Source organism: Xiphophorus maculatus, chromosome 14 (genome assembly GCF_002775205.1).
Source record: "Xiphophorus maculatus strain JP 163 A chromosome 14, X_maculatus-5.0-male, whole genome shotgun sequence".
NCBI lineage: Eukaryota > Metazoa > Chordata > Actinopteri > Cyprinodontiformes > Poeciliidae > Xiphophorus > Xiphophorus maculatus.
In genome coordinates, this window is record NC_036456.1 from 3802914 (window position 1) to 3827818 (window position 24905).

General features: G+C 38.4%; 1 protein-coding gene across 5 annotated transcripts in view; it reads right to left on the reverse strand.

Moving 5' to 3' along the window:
• Positions 1 to 1277: 1277 nt before the first annotated feature.
• map4k2 (mitogen-activated protein kinase kinase kinase kinase 2) overlaps positions 1278 to 24905 on the reverse strand; it is a 36946-nt gene continuing 13318 nt past the window's right edge. The window contains exons 9-33 of one of the 5 annotated variants that reach the window (XM_023346268.1): positions 23834 to 23965; positions 23644 to 23706; positions 20195 to 20276; positions 19723 to 19839; positions 18888 to 18966; positions 15420 to 15478; positions 15283 to 15329; positions 12281 to 12319; positions 11473 to 11506; positions 10576 to 10579; positions 10426 to 10506; positions 9534 to 9700; positions 9279 to 9320; positions 8440 to 8524; positions 7619 to 7698; positions 7400 to 7460; positions 7189 to 7312; positions 6990 to 7048; positions 6566 to 6669; positions 4737 to 4914; positions 4244 to 4312; positions 4072 to 4158; positions 3922 to 3992; positions 3778 to 3833; positions 1278 to 2615 (exon numbers count right to left, since the gene is read on the reverse strand). In XM_023346268.1, the coding sequence (XP_023202036.1) occupies positions 2528 to 2615; positions 3778 to 3833; positions 3922 to 3992; positions 4072 to 4158; positions 4244 to 4312; positions 4737 to 4914; positions 6566 to 6669; positions 6990 to 7048; positions 7189 to 7312; positions 7400 to 7460; positions 7619 to 7698; positions 8440 to 8524; positions 9279 to 9320; positions 9534 to 9700; positions 10426 to 10506; positions 10576 to 10579; positions 11473 to 11506; positions 12281 to 12319; positions 15283 to 15329; positions 15420 to 15478; positions 18888 to 18966; positions 19723 to 19839; positions 20195 to 20276; positions 23644 to 23706; positions 23834 to 23965 (2008 nt within the window). In that variant the 3' untranslated portion in view covers positions 1278 to 2527. Of the gene's footprint in view, positions 2616 to 3777; positions 3834 to 3921; positions 3993 to 4071; positions 4159 to 4243; positions 4313 to 4736; positions 4915 to 6565; positions 6670 to 6989; positions 7049 to 7188; positions 7313 to 7399; positions 7461 to 7618; positions 7699 to 8439; positions 8525 to 9278; positions 9321 to 9533; positions 9701 to 10425; positions 10580 to 11472; positions 11507 to 12280; positions 12320 to 15282; positions 15330 to 15419; positions 15479 to 18887; positions 18967 to 19722; positions 19840 to 20194; positions 20277 to 23643; positions 23707 to 23833; positions 23966 to 24905 lie in introns of all 5 variants that reach the window. The other 4 variants (XM_023346269.1, XM_023346265.1, XM_023346266.1 and 1 more) reach the window with 4 other exon arrangements.

Here is a 24905-nt window from a genome sequence, read left to right on the forward strand (position 1 = left end):
TTTTTCGCTTTGACTCTGGGTTTTTTCTAATATTTTTTATGTGACATTTTGCATTGTCCACCTAGTTTTATAATGCATATTCGAGAGAGAACTTGTCATACAGCACAGTTGATAGATCCTGTTCATTTACAGCAGCCATCTGTCTTCTTTACGCATTACATTAGAACCTGATTGATGCAACAAAATTTAAACCTTCGTGACAGAAGTCAGATGCTGTTAGTCTCCATGACGTTTTCACAATAAAGTTGAAAACTTCCCAACACTCTTTAGTTGGTTCCAGCCTTTGCCTGTCCCATCATGACCCACAGGCTGACCTGCAGTGTTGGCAGTTGTGACAAACAAGCTGCTGTATGAGTATTACTGCTTCTATTTATATAAGCAGTAATACTTATCAGTCTCAAACGTGAACCCACTGATTTCAGATTTAATAAAATGTGTGTTCACTATTAAGACCTATATTTATATCATTGTACTTTGCACACAAGACTAATGTCTTTTTTATTTCTTCTTCTAACATATCTACTTTTTGTTTTTTCTTGTTTTCTTTTCTTATTCCTCTGGATTTTATTTGGGAAGGCTTATCCATGTGTTCTGTACGACTTATGTTTGGTTCTGTTATAGAAAAAAAGTTTACATATCTTGTTCATATATTTTTGTACATTTTGTATTTTGATGTTAAAACCTAATAATAAAAAAATAAAATAAAATAAAATGTGTGTTGTTGAATATCCTTTTATATATTTTTTATATATTATGTAATTTATTTATAAAAAAGTAAGTAATAGAGGACATTAAAATCTTTATTTTTTTCATATTAAAAATTCTGTAAAATTAGAAATGCATTCTCAGTTGTTATATATATATATATACAGAGCAAAACACATTAAAAAAATCAACCTGGAATGCATACTGTCTCCCAATGTGTCTCAGAAAAAAAGGGAGTTATTAATACAGCTTACAGTATAAATAATATAAATATCATTATACACAATCACAGACAACTGCAATGTAGTGGAATTGAGAGTTTTAGTACACCTGAATTGTTCTTTCTATCAACAGTACTTTAATTAAACTAAATGCACATCTGTATTAAGAAGTCGGTTCCCTTCATTTTTAATCATCTGGTCCCTTGCAAAACTTTTTAAATATTATGGCCAACATCAATATTTTATCAGTTTGCTGCTCTAAAACATCAAAGTATGTTATGAAAATACAAATAATTAAAACAGCTATGACCTAAGAGAAGTAACTGCTGATGCTCATCAATTAGGATAAAAGTATTTTTAGTCTTTGGATAATTATTCAGAAAAGATGGCACTTGGCAAAAGATGGCAATCATAAACATGAAGTTTATGATTCTAAAGAGGTTAATTCAGAGAAAGGCACCAAGAGGATCAGATGTCCAAACCATCTTGGCTCACCTCTTTCAATGAATTCTATTTCTATCTCCATGTTAGAATTGAAATAAACTCAAAGCATTTTCTAATAAACTTTTATATATATCTAATGGAGCATTAAAGCAAAATCTGCAACGCTCCACTTGTGAAAGTAAATCAGTTTGGCTTCACTTTGGCAGTCACACAACAATTCTGAGTGCCACACTGTCAGACAGGACACATTGAAAAAGAGGAAGAAAAGAGAGAGCGTGAGAGACAGGGAGAGAGAGAGAGAGAGAAACAGCTTGCAGCCTCATCACTCCATCCCTGCTGACAGCGTCTACACCCTCTGGTTCTTCTCTAGATATCCCAGCTCTTTACAAATGAAATTATCTGCATACCAATCATTAGTTTCCATGTGGACCAAATTATACCTCAACTGAACCAATGTTTAAGGAACTGGCTATTTTTACTGAAAATTGTGATGTTACACATTAGGTTGTTAGGACTGTGGACAAACTCTGATTCAGTTAAACCCTTCAATAAAAATTTCAGCATATAGAAGAAAAACATTAAAATGGAGAAATACCAAATCATCCCAGTTATTTTGGTCTGACATGGAGATACTGAGGTCCATTTCAGTTCTACACAGGAAGCAGAACCATAGACTGCACCATTTATTTATTTTTTAGCATTTCTCAGATAAAGAAGCAAATGTTCCCTTCACTTTCTGGATAAAGTGCCAATTCATCATACAACTAAACTCTCTTATTACAAAAAAACAGGAGATTGTAGGTCACAGTGTCTGAAGGGGGACTGAAAATATCCAACCCAGGTTTCTGGTGTAAGGTCCCATTTCCCCCTGTTGTGTTATGACTACAGTTGGCAAGATAGATCACAATCTTTGCTGATGCTGCTTCAGCTGTGCCATTCCTTAAACAAACTGACAAGTTGTACAACCGTTTCTTAGCAACATGCCTCTTGATGTGGGATGGGAGCCGTGTCCCTGCAGAAACTGCCAGTAGGGGTCTGCTGTGAGCCGATGGTATTAAGGTCTTCTCCGCCTTCCATGCAAAGGGAATCGCTTCTTAAACTTGAGCAGGTAGAACATTCTGGTTCTTGTTCTTTAAGAAGTCAGCCTGTTTTCCAGGTCAGTAGCTGCTTTCATGACCAGTCAAGATGTACAGGTTGCTCAGCGCTGAAGGGTCGTCTGTCGGCGTACTCTGAAGGATGATGTCTCTGTTTAGTGCAGGAACAAAAGGAAAAAGGTCTTACTCATCCAAAGTACACAAAACTAGGTCAGTTTGATAATACTTCTTATTTCTGCAAGACAACTGCTACGCAAAACTGAAATGAAAGTTACACTCTCACTGATAAAAGTATATATCTAGAATATTTCCTAGAATCATCTTTATCTTATTTGTTAATATTAGAGTTGAACAATATATCGCATTACAATCATCTCCTTGAAATCATGTCTGGATGCTCTGAATATTTCTAATATATTTGACCATTTGAATGGATGAAAATATAAAAAAAATATTCCAGGAAGACACACTGGAAGGAATTTAAACACTAACCTGCTTCATGAAAAAAATGTTTTCCAGAAGTTTAAACTTTACAAATCACTCAGCACCGTTCCTATGAGCAGGGCTGCAACTAACTATCAGTTGAGTACTCAATTATTCTATTGATTATTCTAATGAATAATCAATAGAATATTATTGATTATTCATTATTCTAATGAATAATCAATAAATTGGACAAAGGATTGGAACATTCTGCAGATTTTTCAATTAACCACTTAAGCATTTTTTGTAAAATATTGGAAGTATGTAAAAATACAAATAAATAATTACATTTATCTAATTTCCTGAAATGCAGTAACAGCATTCCTTTAGTGAACTCTTGATCATTTGTATTGTTTTTAGCATCTACAGCTAAAAACAATCCTAACATCAACATGTAAAAAGTTCAACACTCTCTGCTGGTTGAACATCAATCCTGTGTTGGCTGATCTGTTGAACATTTTTTTTATTCATAATTGGATAGCAGAAGATGATTAATATGATATTTTTTAAACAAAATCAGGTGAACCAGATGAAGCTAAGATTGCCACTTCAGGAGTTCTGTGTAGGACATATTTACAGAGAAGGAAGTTTTTATATATTAAATGAAAATATATGTATTTTTTGTACAGTTTTTGGTTTAATGTTTTTGTTCTTTCAGCAAATGGTCTTTTTTTTAAGTCTGTATACTCCAACTAACAATTGATCAATTCATAATTAGTTGACAATTATTTCAATAACTGATTCATCACATTTAAACTGATCAATTGTTTCAGGCCTGCCTATGAATACTCAATAGAACACGGAATGTTTGTTTTCTTTCGTTATCTCACCTGTTTGTTCCCAAAACTCGGAAAACTCGGCTCTCATCTGTGATTTCCTGTGTTACCTGCCGTTCAAAATGACATGACTCAGGCTTGTGAATTCTGCCACATAACAGGCAAAGGACTCAGCTTGACAGATGTGTAGATATTCACCTCCTCCGAATGGAAACTCCTTCCTTTCAGGCCATGCTTCCAGAAAGCCAGCACACTGTCCTGCAAACAGACTGCCAGGATACGGAGCGTTACTCAGCTGTCAGCACAGACAAGCCGAGCTTAGAGAGGGACTCTGAACGTTGCTGTTACCTAGTGTTTCAATTGGAAAGTCAAAAACGATCTCAGCTGCTAGCTCTTTGGATGGAAGCCCTTTCAGGTCCACTATCTTTACAGTTTCTGCACAGTCAGCATCAGGACAGAAGCAGAGTTCATTACAAATCATCCCGAAATGTGTTTTATTGATGACATTAGAGTGACTTACTTTCAGTTGTAATCAGAACTGTATCTCGGTCCAGCTGGGTTACCTGTACAGCTCGGAGGGCGCAACCATCTGCAGAAAGACGACATCATTTGATCTGAGAGACCTCTCAGGTCTTCCGGTTCTGGTCTGCTCTGCATTCCCAGAACCAGAACCAAAACGAGGAGAAGCAGCTTTCAGCATCTATGCACCACGAATTTGGAACAAACTTCCAGAAAACTGTAAAACAGCTGAAACACTGACTTCTTTTAAATCTCAACTGAAAACCCACCTGCTTAGAATTGTATTTGAAATGTAATCAATTACAAATTTATTGATGTAACTTGACTTAATGATTGATTCTATGTTGCATTGTGATTCTGTGTTTGTTATGATGTAAAGCACTTTGAAATGCCTTGCTGCTGAAATGTGCTATACAAATAAAATTTGATTTGATTTGATTTGATTTGAGAGGCTCAGGGTCTAAAGGGACGGGAAGCATGGTGGTTTATCCTACCTGGCACTGAAGCAGGAGGAGCATTCAGCTCGATTATATCAAACTTGAGCTGCTGGCTGGTTGGACTCTCCTCATTTTTAGACTCTCTCACCCCCACACAAAGCTGGGGAAACTCATCTGTCACCAGAACCAGAAGCTCAAATATTGGCAGAGACTCTGGTAGTCGCACTGGTATGTGCTGAAAGAGATGAAGCATGAATCAGCAGAAATAGGAGCAGCGAGGCTACATGATTAAAAACTAGGATGCAGGTGGGAGATGCTTGGTGCTTGGTCACTCAGGTCAGACAAGTTTTATCAAGCAAACATAAAACCTTTAAGTACTTAAATAACACCTAGAGTCCAGCAGCATTGGAGAGTTGCAATGTGACTAGGCTGCAATTAACTGTACGAGTTGATAGCAACTGTAACATTCATACACTAAAAGATCATTTTCACATCACCAAAAGAAATCTTGCATCTAATAAACATCTCATAAACATCAGCTAATATTTCTATTTAACACTGAAACGACATGTATTAGATAAAATGTTATTTATTAAAAGAGTCTAACACTACTTAAATTGCTAAATGTTAACTTAAAATAAACACATTCAGTAACTCTTCCATAAATTGTTTGGGGAAAAATTACTTAAAATGTCAGTAGAGGGCAGCAATACTTCAGTGTAGCATCTCATCACATCATTTGGACCCAAGAAGAAACTGAATGACCCTGAAAATGTGCTGGTTTATTTTCTAAAGTCAGAAAATTTGTGTCCCCCTTCAGAAAACTGTTTGCTGGAGGATTAGATGGAATAGAAGTTCAGGAATAATCTGAATCTATTCTGAGTTTAGAGTCTCTAAAGGTGCTTTGTGTATAAAACAGTACAAGTTGCTGAACTAAAATGTCTATTTGAACAATGCCTCTGACATGCAAAGGAGTTTGTTTTACACCTACCAAAAAAGATTAATATACACACTTAACCGTGCCACAAAAACTGAGATTCATATTTCAGAATGTCTGGAAAGTACTGACGGATTTGAATGGAAGCAAAGTTATCCTGCTATATCGTTTCTACAGGCTTATGCTGCAGGACAAACTGACCACTTTTCTTACTTTCTTCTTCTACTAGTAGAAGAAGGGTACTTCTTCTTCTGCTTTATGTTCTTTATGGTCACCATAAAGAACATAAAGTTCTTTATGTTGAGAACTTTATGTAAATCTCAACATAAAGTTGAGAGCTTTATGTTTTCTCTCAACTTTTTTTCTCTCCATAGAAGCTCCATCTGGTCCGATGTTACATTTAGCTGTGGTTCCTTACTAGAAAACCTCGGCTGAAATAACGCTGCCAATTAAATAGTTCTCTATGTGCCTGGAAAACATTTAACACTGCCCTTTTAATGAGTTGCAACCTGTCAGAAGTGAAAATAAAGTGTTCATTGTAAGTTTTACATTATGTTATAATGTAACATAAAGTCCAACATGGTGTGTCAGTGAGGAGTCTCCAACTTTTCCAGGTGGAATTCCGACATTGAGTTGTTCCAAGTATTTTTCATTGACTTGAACTAAAAAATTCTGACTTTTGATGCCAAATGTAAGGTGAGCAAATTGTAAACATTCAAACAAACATTAACTCCAGTTACACATTTCCTGCTTGCATTTCTTCTTAATACAGCTGTCAACATATGAGATAACTGCTGAACTTGAGGGCTGGATTAGAGTTCATGGTTCTGTTCATACATGACAATTAATAAAATCCTGGTGTTAATTACAGAAACTAAGAAAACGGATCTTGTTTGTACTTTGAGTAGTGGATGTCGCAGTGCTTGTGGGACAACATATCTGCACTAACCTTTAGATGCATAAACTTCTGGAGAGGCTCATACCACAGCAGCAGCACCAGGCCGGAGGGAACCGCCCCACACAGGAAGGTACTCTCTGTGTAGGGGTTTCTCGCTGCAGTAAGGAAAATCAACAATACTGAAGACTTTGTTGGTATCAGTACATGAAAAAGAAGCACTTGGGCTGTTTATTCAGATAAGCACCAGAGATATTAGGGAGAATGTGTGGAGAATTTGCTTCAGGCTGTTGACACTTGCCAATGTGAAACACTCAGCTGCTGATTTTCCACATTTCTTACAAACGGGGGCGAAAAAAATAGCCCAAAAAAGTTTTGGACCAAGTGCTGTGGACATTTGGGTTCTCACACTGCATCCCTCTTGATTATCTCTGGAAAATGTGTGAGAACTACTTTAGAGCCGGTCTGAATCACTTACCCACACTACATCTCCGGCAGCCTTTAGTGTCTGGAATTTTCACAGATATGGCAAACTTTCTGGAAACGGGAGGAAAGAAAGCTCAGTGTAGGAATGAAAAAACTTCAGTACAAGGTTAAACAAAGGATATTTGAAAGTTTCTAAATGTTGTATTCTGCCTGAACTGCCCAGCCTGTACCAATCTCTGACCTGTACCGACCTGGGAATGATCCTCTCAGTGAAGCGATTGGTACTGAGAGACAAGCTGCCGTGTTTTTTTTGCAGATGTCCTTTCTGTTCAAACAGAGCCGTTAGACTGTGGGAATAAAGCTGCGACGACTTTCCTGCACAAAGGACACGATGTTAGAGAGGCACATACCATAAAGCTCAACATGTCGTCTGATAGAAGCAGCATACTGAGGAGACTTTACCTGACACAGACATCAGCACATTATTCATGACATAGAGCCACGTACATCGCTGAGGGAGCAGCTGTGGACAGAAACGAGGTTAGCTTTACTGAACAGCTTTCATGCGCCTGTCAAAGAAATATAAGGAATAAACATATCCTGATCTCTTGCAGGACAGGATGGGGAGCATTGAAACATGACAAGAAAATGTGTGTGTGAGTTCATAAGATCTTCTCTCACCTTTTCTAGTGTGTCCTCGTGAAGTTCATTTAGGTTCAATGTGTAAATTCCTTCCTCTGCTCCAAGAATCAGGTATTGATCTAAGGAGGAGATGAATGAGTTAAAGTGAGAGAATTACTTCCAGCTGAATGCAGTCATGGGGGAAAAGAAATGTCCATGAGTGACTGCACAGGTATGAGGAAAACTAAGTACACCCTTTCTGTTTCCAGAGGAAGCCAATGTGTTGCATTCTGCATTTATGCATTCAGAACATCCTTTTGTATTTGAACACATGAAATGGAAAGAAATGCTTTGTTGGTAGCTTGTGTTGTTATAGTGTTATAACAATTAGCAAATCCCACTGAGATAAGCATAAGACAGCTGGCGTCTCATAAACTTGCTCAATGGCTCTAAAGGTGGATCTACGAGCTGTAGGATGGTGATCCACACCTCGTTTTCCTCATCACTCAGTAATCAGTCACAGAAATATTTACAGATGTTCTGTATGTAAATAACCTTTAAATGTTTCAGGCTTTTTTAGTAAAGACCACTTTTGCTTTGAAGTAAAGATGACATGCTTGCTCAGGAGAACGGATGTCACAGTTAGGCTACGAAACATTTTACCAACTGGCATTATGAACTGATTTACAGCAGGGTTCAAACTGGAAACTAAATTTTAATCTGTTTACAAATATATCTCCATACCTGGATATGAATTGGACCTTTTTGCCTTGTAAGGTGCCTTGAGATTATTCATATGTACTAAAATTGGCAAAGTATAAATAAACGGCACTAAACTGAACTTTCTGGGGTTCAGGGCTTTAGGAAACCAGAGTCCTCACCTTTTGTTTTGGGTAAGATCCAGGTAGCAGCACAGTGGATTTTTAGAGGACAGCCGTTGAAGACTTTAGTAAAGCAGGCTCCCATCTAGAGGAAGCAGATGACTTTGAGTCTGACAGGATTACAATGGCCCTTCAGTTGTGGAGTGGTGTGATAAAAAGCAGTCATTGAAATCATGCTGCTGTTGGCACAGTAAGGCTACAAAATGTTCATCGATGCAGCTTTCAAGCAAAAAGCTCTTTAACAGGCAAACAAAGTATCTACAGCAGAGACCAATCATGTAAGAGGGCCATCGGACCACATCATGTTGCAATGCGTAGTGAGGATTTAGATACCGCAGAACTGGTGATTCTTCTTCTACTCAACCATCAGACGTTTCCAGATTTTAATTTCAGTTGTTCTCTTATTTCTTAGCATCCTTACTTTCAGTCATAGCAGATTGTTGTGATGTATTGTGTCATTTAACAAAAATATTTTCAGTCTAATTTGTGAAATCTTTCTATTTCCTGTCTGTATTAATCTTGAGAGGATCACATGAAGGTGGTATTTTTGTATTTTTTTTATTCCTGATATGTTATTTTTGATTGGATCTGTCCAGCAACTTTTACTGAAACTTTCAAGCTTTTGAATTTTCTTGATAACATGATAAGATCCTTTGATCCTCACACATTAACAAGGATGGTGCTTTATATAATATCTAAAGAATAAAATAAAACTTACCAAGAAAGTCTATATGTAACACCATGCAATGCATTAGTTTATGTTAGGAGAGGAAGTGTCTCTAATTAGTCATGAAGGTGTTGACGTTTTATTGCTGGTTGCTGTTAGAATTCACACTTACATGGACTTGAGGGGTGGGAGGAAGCCCATGACAACCAGCTCTCTAGAATTACAAAGGTTACACACAACAACACAGAGGGAGTAATAAACACTGTACACCAAGGGAATAACACCAAATCAACAACTTTCACTGAATCTATCAACCTTTAAAGGGTTCAAACAGAATCATTAGGAAGTTATTAGGTTAGCAAATCACTCCAGCACTCTGACGTTTGCTTCTCATTTAAAGAGAGAAGTATTCTCATTAAAAACTCACTGAGTCCTCTGGCTTTTTCCGCAGCGTGCTCCACTCTGGAGACAGCGGCGTCTCTCTTCTGGGGCAGGAAGCCATCCTTTTCTCTGCTACTACAGAGTGTTGTGGTGGCAAACATGGGACACTGGAGCGCTGACTGATGTCCTGTGTGGCAGAACACCTGGACAAGACTTTGAAGAAAATAGAATAGAATAGAATAGAATAGAATAGAATAGAATAGAAATACCAGTTACTGCCTCACAGTGGAAAATTCCAGTGCAACAGCATCAAGGCAACAGACAATCGAAGCATGTAGATACACACAAAGGTAGGAATATAACATATTTAAAAACATATATACTGAACAGTAAGGATAAAATTACATCATACATAATAAGCTAGTCAGTTATTTGTTGGTGTTAGTGTCTCCACATTTCATGCAGTATTACGAAACCTTGTGTATAGATTTATGTGTAGATGATATGTTTCTACAAATAACATCATCCCAATACTAACTGATATTGCACAAAGCTCAGTCAGGTTTAAGTCCAGAATGTGGAACCAGTGGCAGTTTAGTCTTTCTGTAAATCAGTGACTTGTATTGTATTTGTGATTATTATTTTTTATGTGATTTAATAATTAAAAAAAAAATATTATTATTTTTTCTCATGTGGACCTATTTGTGTCTTTAATAAAGCTGTTGATGATGTCTGTGCAGCTTTATTAAAAATAGCGCACTCTGCCCCAATGGAATGGACATCTGAGTCAGACAAAGGAAAAACTGTGTGTGTATTTGTGCATTAAAAAAAAACAACAGACGACTTATGATAAGTGACAATACCAAAACCAGGAGACCTCTGCTGATACATATAAAACAAGCTGTGTGTGACTGAATGGTGTGTGTACTGAGGTGTACCTGCTGCAGAGCCTGAGTCGGCTGTGATGGCCGCGTCAGGGCCGAGTGTGCAGGCCGGTCTCAGCGTCAGGTCTCTGTCTTCTGTGTTGGAAGTTAAAGAGCTGAAGGCCGGCAGTGAGGCTGTCGGACTGAACAAACCGCTCTTCCTACCTCCCTGTAAAACACCAGCATGTGAGTCATGCTGTCACTAGAGTGATTCCAACATCTTCAACACCGCTAATGTGAGGGCCACACGTGGAAATAGAAAAGAAAATACCTTTTCTATTCTACAATAGGAAAGTAACATTTTGACTAAGGATTTGTGCCGATATTGATATCAGATATTAATATTACTGTCATGGCCAACTGATATTTACCAATATTACATATATTTCTTACCCTTTCGACACCTTGAAAAAAACAACCACACCGCTATCCTGTGCTGCATCACTATCCCTCTCATGACCAGACACACACCACATCACAAACCTCCTCCACCCTCCCTTTACAAACAAATGGTAACAAGTTGTAAATAAATATTATTGATCCCAGACCGGTTCTATTCATTGGATACCATGAAACTATACCCATGTTAAAATGACTAATGTCAGCCAATATCAATGTTAGCACCAATATATTGTGCATCCACAGTTAATTGATAATTCATCAATCATTAGATTAACTGTCATCAAATAAATAGATCAAATAAAACAGATCAGAAGGCAACTTAAACCACAGCCGTCCTCAGAATCAAACTCTATAAAGTTGTGATCAAATTTGATCTCCATTACAATTAAGAAACAAACAGTTAATATTTGCCACCAGCTTGTGGCTCCGAAGGATTATTTAACCAATAAGTTGGTTTCTCAATGAAATAACACAAATATCTCCCAGAAAGTACCAAGGAAAGGTAAAGGGATTAGTTTTGAAAAAAATAATCTCTAAAAGATTGCTTTAAGGGGTAAAGTATAATTACAGAGTAGTTAAAACTGTGGAAGTTTGTATCTAGTCAACACATCAGGCAACAGAAATAAAGACTAACTTCATGGTAATAAGAGTCATACTCACATCAGCAGATGGCGCTCTTGCAATCGTTAAACTCCTGAAAGACAAATGAGCAACAACCATATCACTGCGAAATCTGATGGCTGAATCTAGGCATGGGCTGGTATGAGAGTCTAACTCTGACTATAATGATGAAAACATATCTTGGTATCAGTCTCCACACCATAGCTGTCTAAAACATTTCTAAACAGCTGAATCTGTCTGCCTTGTCAGCAGAGGGAAGCTGTAGAAGGCTGCTTTAAGCCAGCTGGCAGGCAATGCTCTGCACTGGAGGGAGAGAGCTGCACCACGGTCCATAAACCCAGAGAAAACTGCAGTCATTCTGAGATCTACGCAAGCATCTCATGACAAGGACTTTAAACCAAAGCAAATGCATGAAGATTTCAGTGGTTTTGTAAAATCAATGTTTTAAATCCTCGATATAACCTCATACCAATACCATGCCTAGTCAAATCATTCAATTAGAGCCAGGACAAGCAACACGACACCAAGCTGAGGCAGACGCTGGGGAGCTTGAAAGTAGGACAATAGCAGCACACGGACCAAACTCTGACGGAAACGCAACAATGAAGCAGACAAAGGAGACCTCAAAGCTGAGAACCACTGGGCCTGTCCTGGTTGGAATCTGTGCCAGTTCACGTAGTTTGAGGGCGATATTAAGAGCACATGAACACAAACCTGAAGATTATGGCAAACACACTGACATTAGCTGACAAATGCATCATAATAATACCAACTAGAGTGGTTTATTTCAGGTGGGATGGAAAAACAGAGCTGTTAGGAGAGGCTGGAGCAGGCGGGCGTGGCCTACCTCATCTGCAGGGCTTGCTCCACACATTCCAACAGGCTCCTGCAACAGGAAGACCCCCGGTGTTTATCTGACCACAGGCCTCAATCGGCCAGAACAATAGGAGGGAGTAAAACCAAAGGTCCTCTTCTAACAAGCACTGATTACTTCGACTGAAGCCTGGACTCTTTACATTTTCAATCTTTTTGCAATACGGCTCTGAAAATACCTTAACTTTGGTTCAGCCGGAAGTCCTGTCCTTTAACATCGGATGTTTCAGTTTTTGCTATTTAAAAAGGGACTATTAAGATTTGTATACATGGTGTACCATTTTTATCTGAGAAAAACAAAACATGACAACTGGCCTGAAAAGATGTAATGGCCCAATCATTACTGTACCTGAACATGTCTAACTATCAGTGCAGGCGGCTGGACTGGAGGTAGAAATGCAGAATTCTTGCTGACCGACTGAGTCGGCTCAGCGGCTGCCCCGTCTTGCACTGACCTAATGATTATGGGAATGGTTCTAATGTTTAGTGGATATTTTGCACAGCTGTGCTGGAAACCAGAGTCAGACTGGGACTGGCAGTGTGCTGTGGGATTTTCACTGTTCATGAGGCGTGAAATCCAGGGAACATGTCCATGAAGCAGAGACGACTTTCACTAGTTATGGAAGCAGCATGCTCACAATAAGACAAGAAAAACCTTAATGATCCGCAATCATTTTGTTCTGGAAATATAACCTATTAGCTTAAAGAGTCTCAAGTTGTCCTTATGTTTTCATTTTAAATATTTTTCTCACAAAGGAAACATCTTGACATCATGGATCATTTAAAACAGACTGTAAGGATTAATTTTCTTATATTTTTAATTTAATATACATAGTTTTGCTGATACATTGTGTTGATAAAGATGTAAACTGTAATACTTGTTACTTACAATAAACACATGAGGAAAATATTGCATATTGGACTTTACTGATTGAATTCTGTAAAGTCATACTCCTTCCATCTTACAACACATTTTAATGTATGTAAAATAATAAAGTGCAAAGGAAATTATACATTCAGGGTATTTAAAATGTTTAACAAAAGAATGTGGCATGTATTTATATTCAGCACACCTCTATGCCATTCCATTGCACTTCTGGCTGTATACTTAGAGTTGCTGTCCTGCTGGCAAAGATGCCCACAAGTTATTTTTTCCAAAGCGAGGTCGAGTCTATGAGGGACAAGTCCAAGTCATTACTGATTTGGACTCCAATCAGTAAATCCAATAAAAATTGTTTATTTTCAACTAAAGCAAACAATTTACCATCAAATTTATAACATCTAGGTCACCTCTAACTCTGCACTGCTGCAGGTTAGGAGTCCAAACGTTTGCTGTTTGTCTTCAGAATAAATGTTTGATAATTATCAGTCAATTTTCTATATATATTTGTAATGTTATTTCTTTAATCTTTTAACATTTATTTCTCTATCCAAAAATCTGGTAATGACTAATTATTATTATATTATTATAAAAATTGATCCAATATAGTATTTATCTGATTAGAAATATAAATATTATTATTATTATTTGTATTATTATAATTTAGGTATATTATTATAATTTTTATGCCATTATTTCTTATGGCATAATTATTTCTTCATGCCATAAAAAATAATTATGCATGTTGAATTTCAGCCTTTTTGTCTCGTAATGACTAAACTTTTATCTCTTAGTCATTGCAAGGGAGAAACTAGTCTCTTTATATTTTGCATATTTGTAAATCAGGTTTGGAGGCTTTTCTTCTTCTCATTCTGAGATGGACAATTATTAATAAGCACTATGGTCTAAATCCGCATTTAAAACTTTTGCTCTCAATTCTAAATATTAAAGATTTTCAATGCAACATAACGAAGCAGACTGAGGGAACCATCACTGACTACATGACATGGTGATGACTGTCGTTGGGTTTAGTTTATTGTCGGTTTTGAATTTGAGTTTTTGAGTTTTTGAAGTTATGTTCAGCAAGCTATTCCAGTTTTTGATTCAACATTTCTTTTCTTAAAACGTCACAATTATGCATTATTTTTGTTAGTCTATCACATTAAGTGCTACAACACAAACTGAAACTTATGATTTTAATATGATACCTTTGCAGTAAACTGTACTGTATATTAGTTAATATTTCCAAAATGTCTAAGCAAAGTCGGCAGGTAAAAGCGTGTAATGGAACACTCATTTTATTTTATAAATCTGATTTGTTCTGTATTGAACCAAACTGGAGTAAACATAATTATTCCATATGAACAGAATATGATTTTGGGTGACAAAAAAAAAGAATGTTCCTTATTAATACTTCTGTGTGGACTATCAAAGGCTGCATCAAAGTAAAATACTGTTGTTGCTGTAGTGTTTATTTGGTTTTTTTCCTGTCCCTGTTTTTGGAAACTGAAGCTTTGGTCACTAAAACTGGATCAACTGTTTATTTACATTCTACCTGGTCATGCGTGTGCATTCATAGGAAACCGTTTCATTGCTGACAAAGTGCATGACTACAGATTGGAACAAGAATTGTCCGAAATAAAGGAACATTCCCAGTCGTAACACAGGATATGTTTGGTCATTCCTGCGGTCACTGAGCAGATCTGCCACTCAGCTTGTTTTCAGAACAGACTCTGAAACTGTAACTGCTCCTGAAACAGTAGTCAACTTAAACAGTAACCTCTTTAAACTGATGTTTTAAAAATCCCAAGACTTAAACAACATTTTCTGTGATAAAATGATCAGCTAAATTATGTAATAAAGATATTTGACTGTCTTCTGGAAATAAACAAACCATTATCTCTTAAAACATATTAAAAGATAAAAATATAGACTGTAAATGGATAAGAAATATTCCTTTTCCACAGTGTTTTCCCCGCTAGTTTAATTCAGAGAAAATCACTCTGTCAGTTAAAAGACACATTAAATAAAAAATAATGACTTTCCCCCATATGCTTTAAAACCGAATAAGGACAAAAAGGAACAAAACAACTTACGGTGAGTTATCTTCATCTCCAGACATGCTCCAGTCATCATAGGAGCCCTGCAGAAAGCAGAGCAAAAATACAGCCATCAGTCATGCTAACAAAGTGCCACATATGTCATCAGTAGCAGAGCAGTCAGAATGCATTACCAAGTCAGGATAAGGCTCTGTGACTTTTCTCAGTGGACGTCCAAACTTTATTTGGTCAACTGCAAAGAGAACATCAGAGTTGATACGACTTCTATCGATGAACATGTTTGTACACAGATTTTACGCAGCAGCTCAGTGGATCAGTAAATGTATAACTTGTTTTTTTCTGCTCTGACTTGACTGAGGCGCAAAGTGTGAAGATTGTGTTTGTCGTCTAACCACAGCGAGCCTGAGCTGAGTTCACAGAGCCTTTGAAGTAGCAAAGAAGGAAACCGTTAAACCAAAAAGCAGAAGCTGCTGTCATATCATCCCAGTTAACTCTCATAATGTTTCTGATCGTCTGCTTCAGGCCAGGAGGAAAGATTTGCACCGAATCCTCTGCAGTAGTTTTCTTAAACTTGACAGTATGTGGGAACCACAAATAGAACAGGGAAATGTCAGGATTCTGCTCATCATGCTCCTTTAAGAAATGAAAGCACATGCTTGGGATATTTTTCCTCTTCTCTGGCAGTCAGTGAGTTTACTAGCTGTGATGTGAAGATCAACTGAGAGTTCAAACACTCTGCTACACCAACAGGGAACATTATGTGCCTTTTAGACACACTGTGCTGAGATCAGAGCTCTTTAGTTCAAAAAAGCTGATTCTCCACTACAACAACCATATCACTAAAGTACTCAGCAGAGACAGAGCCAACACAACAATAGCAATTCAGACTGCAGCACATTAACTTCAGGTTTCCTCTGACTGTAATGATTCAATACATAGTTAGACATAGAGCACATTTTCACTGAAGCTGAGTCAGGGTTCCTCCCTTAAGTTGACAGATCTCTCTGTGATTATAGCCATGGTTTGGTTACTATGCATGTGTTGGACCACAAGGAACAGAGAGACTGGTATAAAGACTGTGAATCCCAGAATGCACTGCATTAACCCACTTTCAGTTTCAGGAGAAAGAAACATCTTTCTTCTGAAACTCCAGTGTCACAGCATGATCATGTGACACAGGTAAAAAAAAAAACACCTCACTTCCTGTCCCATAGCTATCATCATAAGACATTGGACGAGACGTCTGTACGCCTCAATCCCCTGCCTCCCTTCCACCAGAGGAGAATACGTTCTTCGCTGTCAAAGGGAGAGATCTCCCAGGATCCAAAGTAACTTCAGAATATGGTTAAAGCATCCAGTGTCTGTATCCTGGCCAAAGGAATTCATAACTCTGCAGAAGGAATCTTTGAATTGTAGATTCCCCAAACAGAGACATCATCTGACTGTGTTACCGAATTGATGTTCCCGCTACTTCTTCCACAGCCCTCACTTGCTCCAGCTTCAGAGATGACAAGAGAACAGCTTAGCCACCTCCCTTTTTATTTATCCCACCATCCAGAGAGAGAGAGAGAGAGCAACACCTCCACAAGTTTTCCCCTTCACTAGTCAAGCAGCCTCCACCTTTATTTCCCCAGATGAAACGATGCTCCTTCAGCTGCTGGCTGACAGTTCCCAGGTTTCCCCCACAAATGCTGCAGTTTCACCAGGAAATGCTGCAAAAGCCCCTCTGACCACAACACCAGGTAGAGACTGACTGGTTATCAAGGATGACTAAAGTAAGAGGTAATGTCTGGGCAGAGATAAGGTAGCTTAGGATAAATAATTTGAATATTGTTTCTAAATGTCACATGATTGGTTTTTTACACTGTTGATGATTAAATCTGAGCAGGTCTCAGAGCAAGCTGGAGCTGAGGCTCACAGTAAGCCAAACTCTATTCTAATAAGTTTTATCTCTTTGGTAAAGTGAGCTTCTCCGTGTTATAATTTTTTTCTTTCCTCTCTTTTTACCAACCTCAATAAAAAGGTTTTTAAAACGTGAGTTTGTTAAAAATGTCCTATAGCATTTTTAAGTTAGTCATAACCAAACCTGCTGTTGCATAATGCATATTCTGTGTTAATTCCACACTTTATAGTTCACAAACTGCCAAACTGAGACACTGCAGCAACACAAAGCCAAGGTGATGTAACTGCACAAAGCTTGGTGTATTGGGTGTGGTCAGTAGTGGTGAAGAAAGCATCAAAGATCACATTGATTCTGTTCCATAAGATAAGGAATGCAAGTTCCATTCTGCTCCAGAATGGAACTTGCAGTTTGTGTTATTGATTCTTACTTATACATTCTTCAATTTTGAAGGAATATTTATAAAGTTCTGAGCCAAACATTTTGTCAGCAGGCCTGCGGTCCACCAGCTCACCACATTCTTACCCAGCCCAGTTCGACACCGACACTTCAGACACAGAGCCAAGCTTTGCAGCAGCAGCCGTCTGAGTCGCCTGAGCTCTGAATGGTAAATCTGAGGTAAAGGTGTTTGTGGCTTGTGTGTGAACACTAGACTGATGCAGTGGTCTGAGTGTCAGGCTAGTCTGTTACACCAGACACACTGTGCAGGCCGACAGAATGAAGTCACTGGTTGAATGCATAGGAGCGCTTGTGTCTGTCACACAGCAGGCATGTTCTTAGTGCCATCCTCTGCCTTCATCCCACATGTACAGAGCAGCTACAGGACAGCAGCAGCCTGACTGAGAGCTTGTTGTTGCATGAGCCTCCCAAATATGGCTCATGCAGCTCTGGACACGGAGGGTCATGGCAGACAATGAAGCCACTTTTCAGCCAGTACAAGCAGCATACACAGGAATTTCTCCGTCTGCTATACAAGAACCAGCATCAAGTGTACGTTCACATACAATGGAGATCAAGAACAAACTGGATTTTCTAACAGAAAATATACCAACATATAAAACAGCCAAACTGACTGAAAGTTAAACATGTTGGGAAACATTGATGCTATTTTTCTTTCTGACATCTACTGTTAAGCCCAAAATTATTCATACCCCCAAAATATCAAGTTTCAAATTGTATTTTATTCAACCAAAGAGTTTGTTTCTGACAGGAAATGAGACAAAACATCGCAATGCAATCTTTATTGGCAACAGTCAATTCCTGGTTATGGTTGCCCAGCGGTATTTTGTGTGTTTCCACTGATTTATGATTTGTTGATCTTAGGCGATAAGCTCCAAGGTTTTCATCTTGGAAGGCTTCCTGCCATCACCCTAATCATCTATAGCTGCCTTCACAGATTCTGTCAGACAGATGCGACTAGAGCGATGTTACATCGTCCTGCATCAAGGTCAGAAACAACTGGAAGCAGAAACCAAGAGACCATCATCTAAAGAGAGGACTGGGACAGGAAAAACCTGCTTCCATCAGGTGGGACTCTGTTTGGACTGTGACTCATGTCATGTGTGTGTGTGTGTGTGTGTGTGTGTGTGTGTGTGTGTGTGTGTGTGTGTGTGTGTGTGTGTGTGCGTGTGTGTGTGCGTGTGTGTGTGTGTGTGTGTGTGTGTGTGTGTGTGTGTGTGTGTGTGTGTGTGTGTGTGTGTGTGTGTGTGTGCGTGTGTGTGTGTGTGTGTGTTGAACTCACATTGTTCTTCAGACAGGGTCCTCTCTACAGACAGATGTTTTCCTGCTGACTGAATCTTGTCTGGAGACATTTCCCCAATCTGTCAACAGCAGTAGACTCATCAGTGTTTTACTCAGGGATGGCAGTAATAACACAGAAATGAAACAAAATTTAACTACAGTGCTGTGAAAACATGTTCATCTCCTTCCTGATTTCATTTTTTTTCTTCATGTTTGTCACGTTTATTATTCACAAATGGTGAAAACATGGAACCGTGGTGACCCTTCCCAGTAGCGCCCAGCCAACCATAATCATCCCAAGACCTCAGTGATGACTCATCCAAGAGATCATAAATGACCCCACAGCATACATCTGCCTCAGTTAAGGTCAGAGGTCATTCCTTTTCCACCATAAGAAAGAGATTGAGAAAAAATGGCCTGCATGGCAGAGTTCAAAGATGAAAACCACTGCTGGTCAAAAAGAACATGCTGGACTTAGTTTCTCCTAAATTTGTCTCGATGATCCCCAAGACTTCTGGGAAAACATTGGCTTCTTCGTCATTAGCACATTTAGCGGTGAGTACATGAGTTTGATTGACAGCGCTAAGACCTTTCTCCAGGCTCTTATTGGTTGTTTTTGGTTGTGAGTGCTGCATTTCTTCATACTGCAATAGCAGCACAGGAAGGAGGTGGAGGAGATCAATCTTATCACAGATTATCTGTCTCATAACATACTGTCACAACATGGTGAAAGTTTTAGTAAATATGTAAAAACACATTCTTTGTAAAAATTTCATAATGCAGCTTTAAGGAACTATTTAAATGCTGCTGAGCCCTGATGAGTCTCAGTCACTGACCTCCAGCTCGCTGTCATCGATGCTGTGTGTGAGAGCGCTGTGTAGCTCTGGGTTGTTGGCCATGTCCAGCAGCTCAATGATCAGGTTCCGGGTCAGCAGCTGGGTCACAAACGGATGCTGAAACCACAACAAGGTATGCTGAGCTTTCTGTATAAATAGTTCAGAGACACAAGCCACTGCTCCAACAACTGCTTCACAGATTTTCTGGGCTGAAGAACTAAACAAAACCTGTCTAGTTTTTGTTCAGTTCTTCAACCAAATTTAGAACTACATTCTTCTTACAGTCCTCATTACATTATTTTAATGCTTTACAGTATAAATTCCATCTTAACTTCATTCTTTCTTCAGTCACAGAACCTCTGTCAGACGTTTTTCTGTCTGTATAGCTGAAGCTAAAATTGAGCTCATGAATATTGAACACATCATTTTGTGAACCCAAACTTTAATTATAAAGTAGGGAGGGCCATCTAACCTGCAGCAGTGTCTCTGCTGAGGGTCTTTTACGGGGGTTTTTATTGAGAGACATCTTCACAAAGCTGTGGAAACCTGCAGTCCTGCAAAGAGAGGAGAGTGACAGGAGGAATAAAAACAGCAGGTGAGACCATTCATTATTTCCTTGCATAATAGGATTGTGAAGAAAGTATAAGCGTTTTATAGTGTTGGGCCAAAGACAAAAGACACGTATTAACATCATCAGTTCTCTCTTAAAGAAGTGAGCAACTATGATTTTGATTGTAAACAGTTAAAATTATAGACCAACCAACCAACCAACCAACCCTCATCATAACACATGAGGGGTGTTAGTGTCTATCTCTGGCGGTTACCAGATGATAGGCAGGGTCACCATGGACAGGTCACCAGTCCATCACAGGTCAGATTATTCATATTTTCTTTTACAGAAACATACTTGTTTGATCATGACTCAAGTAATTCCTTAGTTGTTAAATCATACAACTAAGGAATTACTTAGTTGTAAGTAATTCATTAGAATTACTATTATTATTACATTATAATAATGTTCATTATTACACTATTATAATGTAATAATGAACATTATTATTAATATGATTAATATGTAATCATGTTTGTTATTACATATTAAATGAAAATAGTTTCAGTTAAATGAGATGTCATTTTTTACATTGATTTTGAAGAGAACATAAGCTATGTAATGTACAATAGTAAGGGGAGCTGTCTGCAAATAGCCAGGGGAAAAGAAGTGGGTGAAAGGTGAAAGTTCATGAACACTGCATGGAAAAGATGAGTTCGTTATTTACCCAAACAGACAGCCAATGAAGTGAGCCTGGCAACAAAGCTAACCAATGAAATGCATCTCTTTGGTGAAAACCCTTATAAAGAGGAGGAAAGTAGGAGGAAGTGGTTGTTTCCTCCAGGCAGACACTGAGCTATGATCAAGATGGACAAAGAACTCTACAGCAGGAGTAGAGGCCCCGGGGCCATAGATGGGCTGAAGACTATGCTTTGTAACCTCTAAGTTCCAAAGACTGTGGCTCAAACCACAAAGACAAAGAACATGGTCAGTGAGAATCCATCAGAGGAAAAGAAGAGCTGCAGTCTGCCTTCCACTCAAGGAATTTTTAAGTCATTTTCCAGAAGATCCAATCTGACTGGGGTATGAAAACCTCTCCGATAGCCTCCACTCAGCATCCTTCAGTTCCAGCATTAGTGAATGACAGGTTAGTTAAACTGATTTAATTTTACCCTTTGAATCTGCACTACTGAATTAAGCTGTACTTGCAAATAATTACTGAAGAAGCATCTAAAATCTTGGAGAAGACGTGGGCCTTCGATTATTTGAGTCGCCTTAATCTTTAGTTTTTCAGCGGTGGTAAAAATAGTGTTTGGGTATGGTTCATAAATTTATGGGAGGTTTTAAAAGGTTGCCTTAAGCCCAAAGTAATTAAAACAACATTCCTGAGGCTCATTGAAGGGAGAGGGGTGGGGCTCAGAGCTAGGTGGGTCTTCCTTAGTAAACCAGAAAGATGGATTTCCTACAGTTCCAGATCAGGGTAAAACTCAGCAGGTTTAGGAATCTCGGTAACCAGATGGAGAGCTGATGTTAACCTCTCAGGGTAAGGAGTTCAATGAAACAGCTTAAAGGGTGACAGTTAGTCTTTAACACCGCTGAGGAACACTGGCTGTACAGTATCAAGCAAAAGGCTTGAGACAAGGAACCTTTCATTGTATCTGATAAATATCCAGATCCAGTCTTAAACTGACAAAGGCTGTAGGGTTTTGGTCCTGTAAAAATATGAATCCTTCTCTAAACAATTGCCTCCCAAATTCTGCTGCTTGACAATCGAAACTGATTTTACTGCTTTAAATCAATCTCTGTTTTTTGACAGTATCCCAAAAGTCAATTACTGAATCCCCCAAACCATGAGAGATCCTTAACCGGGTTTTCTCTAATTCCTAATTAGTGAAGGCCAAATTGAAAAGAAGATATTTGGTTAGAGTTCAATGTGATTTTCCAAGTAAGCCTGAACGCTCTTCAGTGTGGCTGAAAACCAGGGCATTTGGAGGTTAAAGGGGAGAAAAAGGCTTTTATGTGTAGAAGCTTTGTTATGAGACATGAGATGGGAGTGGGAGGCTAGGTGTGTCTCTTTCCAAACGTTTCATTAGTACCACTTTAACACTTACTGACATTGTTGTCCCCTGGTTGCATGTGGACATACTAATAAAATAAACCACAATTTCTAATTCTTCAAAATTTGATAGTGTCTTCACAAGACACACAACTGTCTTTTGTCCAATTCTTGTGTAAAGTTGCATCCCTCTGTTGTCACTTGTTGTCTTTTTTATTTCAAACATGCAAATATTAAATGAAAATAACTAAATACAATGTAAACAAAGTGACCTCAGACCTCCACACACGCCACACATTCTTACACTGGAGCTGGGGGGAGTTTATATTCACTGAATCCCACCTCACTTTAGTATCAGTTAATAAATCTACACATCAATACTCCTGAATACAACATATAATCAGAGCCTATAGCTAAGTAAAAGTACTCACACTATACACACCCACACACACGCCCACACCCCCCCACACAAACAGTACATATTCCCCCAGGAACAGACATAACACACTCTTCAAACTCTCATAATCCATAATAAATTCCTTTCAGAATAATCTTTTCTCTTTTTCCCCTCTCATCCCCACTTAAACTGTTTCATAATCTCACAACACAAATGGATACAGAACCACGTCAGGCAGCTGTGTCACTAATCACTAATCTAAAAACACAAGTTTTTAGTTCACTGTTTTTTTCCTTACACTTCTCCATTTTGCTCAGACGTTTTAAGCATAGATTGAAAAGTGTGCCGAAAAATTGCAAAAATTTCTATTAGAAAATGAAGAAAAAGAAACTAATGTCTCTCTGTGACAGACAGTAGCGATGCCCGGTTAAATGGCCCCAAAGCCTCGTGATTTCCTGATGTCTGCCCAGAGGCTTATACAGAAATGATTCATTTGAAGGACAACAGGTTTTAAAAATGAGATATTCCATCAAACACTGTGTAAATCAATTTAACGTTTTTTCTTTTTTTCACCTCCAAGGCCTTTGTGAACATTTGTTTTATTCACAGAATTTTAATTACCTTTATATTACATATTTATTTTATATTTACTAATAAAAAAGAAAAATATCTTCTAATTTCTCATCACTAATGCAAACTGTCTATATGTCAGCTATATGAATTTAAAAAGTAATCCATGTACAAGTTCTGCTAATCAAGATTCCAATAAGAACAAATTAGAATCTAAGAAAAGTCAGACAGTTTGCCTGACAAACTACACAAAGGATAGTTTTCTGTTTTACAGAAAGGTTCATCTTCATCTTTGGATCATTTCACCTGCTACTCTACATCATTTTTAAGCAGCTCAGTAAAACTCACCACTTGGCTTTATCCTTTAATTTTGGAGGCTGGAAACTGCTCTTGGACATCAGCATCAATGCTCTGAAACACATTTCATTGCAGAGAATAAATTGACCTTTACTGCTCGCCATAATGTGTTTTCTGTGGTCTCTGTGAGTCTGGTTGTCTCCTGTCTGAGTCACTCTGCCAGCTGTCTGTGCTGACTCACCTCATTGGGTGGAGGTCAAACATGGGCGGCTGGAGCTCAGCCAACTCAATGGCAGTGATGCCAACAGCCCAGATATCACACAAGTGGTTGTAGCCGCCCTTCTTCTCCACTGCAGCCACCTCTGGAGCCATCCTGAACAGGGGAAGGGGAGGTGACTGCTGGTCAAACCAGCAATGTAACAACCTATTTCAAAACAGATTTTACACACTCTATGACCCCCATATGTTTATGTTGCATGCTGGTTGTTTGGATCCACTGGAGCTGGTTCTAATAAAAGAGGAAAGGTTCTGTGTCCTCTGCAAGTTTAGTCCTGCTGTTAGTGTGTGGGGGTGTGTGAGAGTGAGTTTTTTGTGTTTCTGCTCCTGCCGTTTTCGTACAAGGTTCTAAAATTAGTGCAAACTTCAGCACCAACACAAAGAGAGAGAGAGGAAGACAGAGAGAGAGAGAGAGAGAGAGAGAGAGAGAGAGAGAATGCTCTCACATTCCTGTCTGGTGGGAACCAGTCCTTATCTCACTCTGCTGTAGATCAGATAGATCTTTTCAATGAATCATTCTGGATGGTGGAGTTGTTGTCAGGTAGGAGCTCCAGTAGCAGTCAGTCCTGCAACAAATCTGAAGAGGCTTCTGACTGAAGAGTGTTGATGTGTGACTCTGATGACATGCTAACAGCTCAATATCCTTGAAATGCAGACCAGCTCTGTCTGGTCGTCTGATTAGAAAGCCGGTTGTATGCAATATTCATATAGCAACTGACCATTTACTGTAGTCTTTTGCTATATAAAAAGAGTGGAACATGAACAGTAATATATTTCAAGTGTTATGAACTTACATTTTACATGCTAACATAACATTAAGTCAGTTGAACAGTCTCACCAGGCACTGATGATAAAATGTTAAAGTTCACACAGAGCTGGAAGAACAGATGAGAAAGAGAGGAAAAATAAAATGACATCTAACATGCATCTCTGCATACACTGTATGATATTAATGTACCTTGTAATTGTGATGAAGTAAAGCTCTGTTGAGTGTTTTGATTTAAAACTGATTCTTCCACCAAACCATGAACACAGCT